At 42.4% G+C, this 11,381-nt stretch overlaps 1 protein-coding gene across 4 annotated transcripts in view; it reads right to left on the bottom strand.

Annotated features, from left to right (window-relative positions):
* Positions 1-11,381, bottom strand: part of EXOC2 (exocyst complex component 2) — a 163,031-nt gene that overhangs the window by 51,288 nt on the left and 100,362 nt on the right. For all 4 annotated transcript variants that reach the window (XM_028479273.2, XM_007101139.4, XM_028479271.2 and 1 more), the window contains exons 14-20: positions 11,136-11,201; positions 10,804-10,961; positions 10,311-10,432; positions 9,156-9,217; positions 2,591-2,671; positions 2,265-2,324; positions 1,521-1,582 (exon numbers count right to left, since the gene is read on the bottom strand). In XM_028479273.2, coding sequence (XP_028335074.1) covers positions 1,521-1,582; positions 2,265-2,324; positions 2,591-2,671; positions 9,156-9,217; positions 10,311-10,432; positions 10,804-10,961; positions 11,136-11,201 — 611 coding nt within the window. The remainder of the gene's footprint in view (positions 1-1,520; positions 1,583-2,264; positions 2,325-2,590; positions 2,672-9,155; positions 9,218-10,310; positions 10,433-10,803; positions 10,962-11,135; positions 11,202-11,381) is intronic.

Genomic DNA, 11,381 nt, shown 5'->3' with positions numbered 1-11,381 from the left:
CCAGCCGCTCCTCGGCATGTGGGATCTTCCCAGACCGGGGCACGAACCCGTGTCCCCTGCATCGGCAGGCGGACTCTCAACCACTGCGCCACCAGGGAAGCCCTGTAAATTTGACTTTAAAACCTCCTGGTCAAAAATCATATAACTTTCTGTTTTTTAATATTTAACACCTAACAGCTCAAAGCAGACACTGTGGACTATCTATTAACATGGGCCACATAAAATGTGCTTTTGGGGTCTTCCCAATAATTTAATTTCTAGGTAGAGACTCTCATAACTGAAATGTTTTTGCCCATCAGAATCTAGAGGGGATTTTTTTCAAGTTCACATTCAGAGTAAATGACTTGAGGTGAGCTGAGTTAGGAAATGCGCTAATTTCCTAACAAGTGACCAGACACAGAAAGCTGCAGGGGAGGAAACATCAAAGACCCACTGGTTAATTTACAGATACAGCAGAATCGCAAGTAACACCTTAGCAGGATTCCTTTTCTTTAAATCTAACCAACTGATTTTAGAATTCATATGGAAGGCTAAATAGATAAAAATATAAAATAAGTTTAAAATAAAGAAGCAATAAAAGGACAACAATCTGAAAAACATTAAAAAAAACACAACTACTGATAACTAAAACAACAAACACTGATAGGAAACATTTGTGAATGAATAGAACAGAAGATAAAGTTCAGAAATACCTTCACTACATATTAGAATTCAATGATGTAAGGAACAGAAATTGTAACAAAACAAGAAGACAAGACTTATTTAATCCAAAACATCAGGAAACTGATTAACAATACAAATTCATGGTAAATTAATGTGCTAATAAACATATAAAAATCAAAGAAAAACTAGAACAACTAAATATTTATTAGGTCTCAGAGAGATAAGTGTCTTACATACTGAGAGGCAAAAACCATGTAAACGTGGAAACAGACAAACATGGAAAAAATTCCAGTTGTCAGTTATAGATGTAAGAGGCATTTATTTCAGTAACATCTGTGTCAGAGAGCATAAACCTTAGGTACACAGAAGTCACACGTGCCAAACAGGTTTAAAAAAAATCCCAGAGAGCAGCATTATAAAAGAATTATCACATAGATTTGGAAATATGGGGAATCGAGATGCGTCCTTTGGAGCTCAACTAACCAAGAATGGCCCAGACAGTGTCCCTTTAACAGGAGTGCCGGGGCAACCCCCTGCACCAGAACCACAACAGCTATCAACGAGGAGTCACGCATTTTAACTCCCTATTTTATTATTTATAAACCCTGTTCCTCTGGATAATCAGTAAGCTAATCGTGTGCTCAGTTTGCTCAATGTGCCTCTAGTAAAGGTGAGACAAGTTCAGAAGATGAAGAAATTGTGGAAAGAGTACAGGCCAAATATATAAAAATATAATTCATATGACTACTTGCTCTCTCTTATTGGAAGTCCCAGGGTATAAGACCAAACACAGAACAAGAGTCTGCATTTTCAATCCTGGTAAACGCATCGGTGAGGCTACTCTCAGCTCTACTTACTGTGCAGTATCTACATCGGCATCAGGCTTGGTGCTCAACTGTTCCAGACAGTATATAAAAACCTAAGTCAAAAATAAGACGTTTCAGTGGTATGAAAGCTTAGATACTAATCTACTTGGACATTAACGATAATTTTACATAAATAACCAGAAATCCAGCATATCTCCACTAAGTGGTATGTATACATATACACCTTCTGTAAGTGATAGACTGTATGTCCCATATATAGAGCATATATTCACATACACATAAAAGTAGGTAAGCACTGGGGACACACATCCCAATGTATTAGGCTAAGTGATAAAAACATTTCAAACACCTATGTTCTGATCTCATTGTTAAGTTCTTGAATGTATTTTATTTCCTCCCTCTCGCTCATTCACTCATGTGTTCAGCTGGGTTTATGTGCCCACAAGGCACTGGTCCCAAAGAACTTGGTGCTCTAGGTACAATGTAAACAACTGTCATGTCATTTAATCTGTGCTCTAACAGATATATATACACACAAAGTACTGTGAGAACACAAAAAAGGGGAGCATAATAAAAATGAGTTATTGGGGTACTGCTAAGCAAGTTGGAACTAACCTTACCTTGAACTTATTTACCATAAACTACGATGTTCTCAGACAAGAAGAAAAAAAGGATACATATTTAGTATCTGCTACACACTGATTATGAGCAGGAGGGAAGACTAATAATTTGCATTATTTCAGGCTTCAGGGCATCAGTGCTTTTACAAAGTACCTGCATGATATTGATGCTTAGCTGGCAAACCTCTTCTTGGGTTTTTGGTTGTTGAAAGACCTGTAAGGAAGAATGAGAACTGTTGTACTTGGCTAAGAAAACTTTTTGTTTATGAAGTTCGATATAAGAAGTTAGCACGTGGGAAAGTGCGTCCAGTGTGGGTCACCTGACTCTGAAAGGAGACAGGAATGGAGAGCTGGCCTCGGGCCGACTGACTGTGGCCTGAGTCACAGGGCAGCAGCTCTGGCATCGCAATGACCCAGACCCGCAAGGGGAGCCCCCGGCTGCCCGGCCCCCACCGCGGACAGCTGCTCTCAGACACTCACGCTGGCTTCTCCGGGCTTGCACTCCAGGACTTCTCGCAGCGACTGCAGGGAGTGCACCACGCAGCGCTCAAAGTGGCACGGCTGCAGAAGACAAAAGCAACAGGACCTGGGCATGCAGACCCCGAGGAGAAGCAAACTCGGCCCCGACGCCCAGACCTCCAGCCGTGCGGAAAGGGATGGAGACACACACAGCCTCCCTGCCACCCGGACCTACAGCTGGCATGTTCTGCACTTGATATTTAAAGCCCATGAATCCTGACAGTTGGAAGCACATCGACTTCCACTAGAATAGAAGCTGGGGAGAATGGGAATTTTTCTTCAGACTTCTGCTCTCCGGAGAGGCAGGTTCCGGGATGAAGCGCATCGTGCTCCGGGACGAGCTCATCGCCCGGGCCTTCCTCACCTCCCGGGGGACGTCAGGACGATGACCCAGAGGAAGGCCGACACGTTTCATTCCAAAGCATCTCTACAGTCACCTTCTACGCCCATCAAGTCAGAAATGAAACCTGAAAATATGTCCAACATACGGGCTTCAGGATGAGTCTGAATGAGCCCTAACTACACCTCCTCGTGCCAGGCCCACTCCAGGGGACGGTGACATGTGTTCTCGTTACGTGCACGTTCTGGGATGGAGTCAACAAAACTGTCACTTTTACAAAAAAAAAGTACAGAAATAAAATAAGTGGACTGCAGAGTAGGGTAAGTGCCATGAAGAGAACAAGTGGGCACTCAGAGGAAAACTGACGGAGGGGCTCTGCCCTAAGCAGGAGAAGCCCCTGAGCCAGTGACAACATCCAAGCTGAGACCAAGGGCAAGAGGGGCCGCCCCCGGACAGAGACAGGAGGGGCCTGGAGGCGCCAAGTCACCACCACAGGCCAGAGCCTGGTAGAGCCTGCGCGGGGCAGGGCAAGGCTCAGTTCAGCTGAACCAGCTCTGGGCAAAATCTGCTTCAATTACTAAAAGAACTCAGGGAAAAATCGAACAGAAAAAAAGACACACCTGTATACAAACCAAAGAAAGACAAGTTTACTCTCTCACAAAAAGGAATCCAGGCTTAAGGAAAACTAATAGCACCTCAACTTAATGTCGTTTTCATACTGCACTTTGGAGCCACCAGAGGGCACCATAAAGAACATGCAAAAGTCTAAGTGCAGAGAAAGAAGGTTGGGGGCGGGGGCGGGGGCGGGGGCAGGGGTGGATGTGAGAGAAAATACCGCCTACAGAAAGTAAAGTGTCAAAGTCCTGGTAGACACCGGCCTTACGAACCCACCTACCTGCCCCAGAAGGTAGGAAAATCTAAGATGTGACAATAATAACACTGGGAATTCAACCCCAGATCCCATGGCAGGCAGTTCAGTGTTCCCGCTCCTGTGCCGTTTCCTAACTGTCTTGCCTTAGAATGTGAACAGAGAGGCCGGAGAGCGCTGCCAGTGGGAATGGGAACGCATGAGTCTGTCTACACAGCTGAGATTTCTTTTTTCTGAAAAGAAAAAGGCACTATCTCTGCATTTTGTCAGTGAATCACCCAAGCTGGCTGATTGTAAGTTATCACATATCATTCCAGTTATTCTGAAAGGAGAAAATTCTCAGAATTATCCAAACTGAAAAAAGGCAGAAGACATTTTCAACACGAGTGGAAAACAGGATGCTCTCCAACGAGCTGTTTCAGACACTCAGCTGAGAGCTCAGTCATGGGGGCAAAGCTCATGTGCATTTCTTTAACTTGATAAGGACTCACAGGGAAAGAAAAACATCCTTATTTCAAACAAATGGGATCAGTACTATGGAAATGCTAAGAAAATGTAAAGTAGTGTATGTAATAGCCTTTGAGACAACTGACTCTCTGCTCAAAACCTGAGAATTTCAGATGTTAGGTAAACACTCAAAGCTGGACCCTGGACATTGCTCTGAGCCTGGATGTACCTTCCCTCTCACGGAAGTCTGTGCCAGACTTCTGACAGCAGGCTCAGCTCCCAGAGGCCTATGGGATTATTAGCACATTTCTTCAACAACGTCCAATAAGACACACTGGCTGGCACCCAATCACCCGTAAGTGGCTTTAGATCTCTGGCTTGTGTGTCACCAAACACGAGACTAGCTATTCTATGGTTACAGTTTCTTACCATGTTATAAACTTTAAATTTATTAGAAACAAGTCTCTACAGTAACCACTTCGAAGGACTTTCATGGGGACTCGTCTACCACAAGCAAACGACCAACCTCAGACGCGACTGTTCTCTCACGCGCACACACTGGGGACCCCAGTGTGCAGCCATCACACGCGCACACTAGACTGTGTGTACAAAAAACCCGAACCTGAAGCCAATACCTATTTTATGACTAAGTTGTTCATATTTTGTCAGTTTGTTGTTGTTGTTTTTTTAATGAACATAAATCCTTAAAAACAGATGCTCTGTTTTCTCAAATTGAACACACATCTTTTTCTTTGCACAAGATGATCTGAAGCTGGTACTAAGAACCCAGGGTCAGGACTGTGCTGTCTGCTCTGCCTGGCTTGTTCCATTTGGGTCAGTAATTCAGCGGTGCTGGTCCAGCGATGTCTCTGGCCTGCCATCCAGGCCTGCTGTGATAATTACGGATGACAAGGGCATAGGAGAGAGCTTTGATAATAGTAAGGCTTTATGTACATTTAAGGTATTTTTATCATAGTGGTCCCAGTATTACAAGTATTGGTTTAATAAATTAAAATCCTCTGTATGTGTATAAAGCTTTGTAGGTTACAGCTTTTTTCTATAGCATCCCATTTAATCGTAACCAACAACACTGTGAACAAGCATCCTGCTTCTTTATCTAGAGGCAGACAGGTTAGGTGGCTTCTGAAGATGGCACCGCTACTGAGACCGAACTGAGGACGTAACCAGACCAGACACTGAAGCAGCACAGGGCCTTCCCTCCACACCAGTGCCGCCCAACACAAGTGCAGAGTGAGCCACAAACACACTTCATGTACGTAATCTTAGATTTTCCAGGAACCACAATAAGAAAAGTGAAAGAAAAACCTAAATTTTAGTTTATAATGTGTAATATATCAAAAATTATTTCAACATGTAATCAATACAGAAAGTTGAGATAGTCTTTCTTTCTGTACTTGTTTCTTTCTTTGGAGTCTGAAGCTGTGTGCCAAGTGGCTGCTGTGTTGGATGGTACAGACTGCTCCACACCTCCTTCCTCTAAATATTGGGTGGGCCAAAAAGTGCCTTTGATTTTTAAGTAAAAATAAAAGACACATTTTTCATTTTCACCAAGAACTATACTGAACAACGTAAGTAAAGTTTGTTTTTGCTCCACTACCTTCTGCCAGTTTCAGGCAACTTCATAATTCCACCTTCTCAAAACTTTTTATCTTCTTGAGCAAAGAACTCTTCCAGGGGCCTTTCACAGTCTTCCAGGGAATTGACATTTTTTCCATTAAGAGAATTATGTAAAGACCGATAAATGAAAATCCGAAGGTGCGATGTCTGGTGAATACGGCAGATGAATCAGAACTTCCCAGCCAAGCTGTAACAGTTTTTGCCTGGTCATCAAAGAAACATGCAGTCTTGTGTTATCCTGATAGAAGATTATACGTTTTCTGTTGACTAATTCTGGATGCTTTTCATGGAGTGCTGCTTCCAGTTGGTCTAACCAGGAGCAGTACTTGTTGGAATTAATCGCTTCGTTTTCCGGAAGGAGCTCATAATAGAGGACTCCCTTCCAATCCCACCACACTCACATTACCTTCTTTGGATGAAGACCGGCCTTTGGTGTGGTAGGTGGTGCTTCATTTCACTTACCCCATGATTTCTTCCATTCCACATTATTGTACAGTATCCACTTTTCATCGCCCGTCACAATTTGTTTTAAAAACTGAACGTTTTCATTACGTTTAAGTAGAGACTTGCATGCGGAAATACGGTCAAGAAGGTTTTTTTCGCTTAACTTAGGTGGAACCCAAACATCAAAGCAATCCACATAACCAAGCTGGTGCAAATGACTTTCCAACACTTGATTTGGATATTTTGAGTATGTCGGCTATCTCCGGCGTGGTATAACATTGACTGTTCTCAATTAATGTCTCGATTTGATCACTATCAACTTCAACCGGTCTAACCCAACTGTGGAGCATTGTCCAGCGAGAAATCTCCAGCACGAAACTTCGCAAACCACTTTAGACATGTTCCATCAGTCACAGCACCTTCTCCATACACTGCACAAATCTTTTTTTCGCATTTTGGTTGCGTTTTTATCTTTCTTGAAATAATAAAGCATTATATGCCAAAATGTTGCTTTTCTTCTTCCATCTTCAATATTAAAATGGCTAGACAAAAACTCACCAATTTTGATAAGTCTTTTTTTTAAATGCACACTGATATGACAGGTGTCACATACAATCTAACAAAATTGTTTCAAATGAAGTTAAGCATAACTAAGTGCTACTAGAGCCATCTTACGGAAAAAACCGAACAAACCTTCTGGCCAACCCAATATTTAGTTATAGGATAGTTTGTATTGAAACATAAATACTTCTGAAAAATAAACCAAATGAATCAAATTTTTATTAAAATTAACTCCTTTAAAATATAATTACAGGGACCTCCCTGGTGGTGCAGTGGTTAAGTATCCACCTGCCAAAGCAGAGGACATGGGTTTGAGCCCTGGTCCGGGAAGATCCCACATGCCGCGGAGCAACTAAGCCCGTGTGGCACAACTACTGAGCCTGCGCTCTAGAGCCCGCAAGCCACAACTACTGAGCCCGTGTGCCTCAACTACTGAAGCCCGCGCCCCTAGAGCCCACGCTCTGCAGCAAGAGAAGCCACCGCAATGAGAAGCATTCACACTGCAACGAAGAGCAGCCCCTGCTCGCCACAACTAGAGAAAGCCCATGCGCAGCACTGAAGACCCAACGCAGCCAAAAATAATGATAAGATTTAAAAAAATATATATATATATATAATTATAAGACTTATTAAAAATAAATTTCCCTAATTTCAAGCATGATTTAATTTACAAAAATTTGGAAGTAAGCACTGCTGTTCCAAACACACACTTGTATAGCTTTGTATTAACTTAAGAAAGAACCTTGACCTTTGGAGGAAAAGAAGAGTTTCAACTTGTCACAAATTCCCCAACTGAGATTGGGATTGACATATATACACTAATATGTATGAAATGGATAACTAATAAGAACCTGCTGTATAAAAAAATAAATAAGATAAAATTCAAAAAAAAAAATTCCCCGACTCTCAGAGGAAGGCTGTGGACAAGCACACAAATTCAAGGACATGAAGAAATGTTTCAGGGGACGGTTGCTCCTCAACAACCTGAGCCCCACCACTCTGTAAATGTGGGCAAGTCAGACCGTTTTATTCTGCTGTACCTGTCTACTAAGGTAAGGCAGAAACTGTTGGGGCCAGATTGTGCTCTGCTGAAAAACTACATTTTTTCCAGCCTCCGTTGCAGACAGGGGTAGGCACATGGATAAATTATGGCCAATTAGATGTAAGCAGAGTTGTCAGTTGTGGCTCCTGGGAAAATGCCGGACTTCCCTGCTGACAGGAATAAGGCTGTGGTGGCTGGAACTGCAGTGGCCATCCCATGTCATGAGGCCATCCTGAGGGAGGAGCCACACTAAGGGTCACAAAGCAGGAGTCGGAGGAGCCCTGGACCCTGCCCGTACTACATGACAAAGCTGCCACACCAGTCCCAACCTCTTTAGTGGGAGAGAAAAAGGAAATGCCCCCTTGTTTAAGCCACTGAATGTTTTAACCTTGCCTGACACCCACATACAGGTTGCTGTGGGATCCGTGGGACAGACTCGAAAACACGAGAACTCACAAACTCTAACACTAACACTATTTTCAAGGGGATTCTGAAAATCTCAAAGCCCCGTCTGAAAAGATGATTATCCCAGAGCGAACGGACCGTGGTTTTAACAGCCCACCCGACCCCTGCATGCGTCTGGAGAAGTTCGCTATTGCCTGTTTTGCCTTAGGGACCAGCAACAGCACTGGTTTCCTATCTTGCTTTTCTGAAAAATTCAAATTGCTGGGTAACTTAAAATTACATTAAAAATGTAACACAACATGGGCTTCCCTGGTGGCGCAGTGGTTGAGAGTCCGCCTGCCGATGCGGGGGACGCGGGTTCGTGCCCCGGTCGGGGAGGATCCCATGTGCCGCGGAGCGGCTGGGCCCGTGAGCCATGGCCACTGAGCCTGCGCGTCCGGAGCCTGTGCTCCGCAATGGGAGAGGCCACAACGGTGAGAGGCCCGCATACGAGGAAAAAAAAAAAAAAAAAAATGTAACACAACAAAAAATAGTTAAGAGTCACAGGATGAAGAAAGATCACTCTAAAGGGGGATCCACTATTTTTACTAATTTTTAAATACCTGTGGTTAGTGTTAAGCAAAAATGACTCTGAGAAGGAAAACTTTAAGAAGTTTGCCTTTCCATTTCCAGAAACGTTTTAGAGGTGCAATAGAGAGCATACACTCATTATCAAAATAAATCAATTATTTTGAATATAACAGACACTAATGATTAATCACCAAAAAGAATTTAAACTTACTAGGGACGTCAGGCCTTCACTGTCGACAACCCAGTCTTCCTTTTCAGCCAATCTCTTTACTTCTACGGGAACACAAGTACACGAGCGCGTCTTATTATAATTATCTCACTGAACTTCACAGAGATAAAAATGCATAAAGGTTATGGTTTTTAATTGTTTTATATAAGTTTGTAAAAAATCAGTGAAAGTAGGGAGAGAATTTAATTCTGGTAGACGCAAGGATTTAAATGTGTATCACTCACTGGATTTTTCTAATACAACATTAATGTAAATAAAATTGTCTACTGTGTAGCCCAATCTGGAGAATGCTGGGCTAGGTTCAGTGACAGCTTTAGACAACAACTTAGTAGTTATTCAGCACTCCTGATAATATTAAACAGGTACAATATAAGCCACACGGCATTTCCCCTAAGATTTCTGATGACCAAAGGGGACTCTCTCTCAGTCCTGTATGCTCCCGACGATGACAGTGTGACCCCAGCGGAGGGAAGAACACGGCCGGTGCGCCTGAGGGCTCGGCCCCGACCTGGGCCAGGGGCCGGTTCTGTGCAGACACAGCCTTCCTACAACAAAGTCCTTGGGACAGATACCAACGGCTTACACCTTTCACAACAATGTTCTTGATTGTTTTTGAAAATGTGTAATAACCCAAAAGGCTGCTTTGTAAAGATAACCTTTATTGTTCATGACTATATGCAGAAATCCTGAAAACTCTACAAAAGTACAAAGAAAATGAACACCTATAACTTCTGCGACAGAGAAACTGTTAACAGTCTTTCTTCTGATTTTATGCTGATATTTCTAAATTAAAAATTTTAAATATACATATATATTTTCAAAATTGGGATCATACTTTTATACACATTTTATATTCTACTTTTTCCACTTAACATTTTCCATAAGGATGTTCTTATATCCTTAAATATTTTTCAAGTATACCCATCTTAACTTATATACGGTCTGGCATCTCAAAGTGAATAGATTTGAAAAGTTTCAAAAAGGGAAAAAAATTATATTGAGCAGCTACAGACAGTCTGAAATACTCAGATTTCTATAAGAGCATCTTTCATGTTTTTAAGGATTTGGAAGCTGGAAAGAGGTGACATGTGCAAATAACTGTTGTCTAGCCCATGTCATCAGTTTTTCTCAACATACCTTCCGCTGTGTGCTGCAGTGTGACCACCACACAACGCACTCGAAGATCCAAGACGAGGTCCTGGATCGTCTGTAACAGGTCGTTAGGAATCTCAAGGGCAGTCAAGGATTCATAAGTAAGCCTGTAAAACAAACATAGCAAAACAAATGTCAGCAGAGTGGGATCTGGAAGCAATTCCCGACATCATTTTGGCCATCCCACAACGATTCACGATGGTGCTTATAAGCTACACCGTTATGTTGAAAACATGGGGAAAGTAAGGCCGTTAACAGGGATAACATCACAGTGACACTGAACTAAACAATGAAAAAGGTGACATTCTCATCAGACAAAAGCACCAGCAAGGTTTAAGAGCTTAGTTATCAGATGACACACGGGAAACAGTGGACACAAAAGGAGAGAGTAAAATTCTGTGTTGAGTGTATTAAAAATCACATCCCACACCGAGTGTGTGGTTTTTCCCCCTTTTCCGGAGAACGCGCCCACCTTTACCTCAGAGTCTGGATGGTATGAGCGAGCCCCTGCCCAGAGAGCTCGGCCTTCACTTCCCAGACTCTGCACTGCCGCCCTCCGCCCTCCGCGACGCCGAGCGGGAGCAGGGCCCCGCGGAGCAGCTTCACCAGACAGTGCATTACTTCCTGGATCATTTTCTAGACAACAGTGAACAAGCAAAAACTACATTAAAAAGCATCACCTTGATTAAATCGACTGGAAGAGTCAGCCTGCACAAGACAAATGTCTTCAACATAGATCAAGGTCTCTAGTCACCTTGGTTGAAAAAACCCTACCCCAAGAAAAAGTCTACATACCTATCCTTAACTCACCTTAAAATCATTTTGTCTTTGCCTTACATTCTTTGATCTTTCAATGTGGCCTGACTTCTCAGCAGTCTTAAAAATTAAAAAAAAAAAAAAAAATTAGCTGTCTTTAGAAATTATATAAAAAAGAAATGCTTTAGCAGTTGTATATAAAGAAAGCATGAAATACAGTTACAACTTTATTAAAAGGAATGTATAAGAAGTAATCTAAGTTTCTGATTAAAGGATGAGTAACTAGAAAACCCTTCTTAT

This window comes from Physeter macrocephalus, chromosome 18 (genome assembly GCF_002837175.3).
Source record: "Physeter macrocephalus isolate SW-GA chromosome 18, ASM283717v5, whole genome shotgun sequence".
In the NCBI taxonomy this organism is placed as follows: Eukaryota; Metazoa; Chordata; class Mammalia; order Artiodactyla; family Physeteridae; genus Physeter; species Physeter macrocephalus.
The sequence above is the reverse complement of the archived record's forward strand: the minus strand, read 5'-3'. Positions and strand labels throughout refer to the sequence as shown.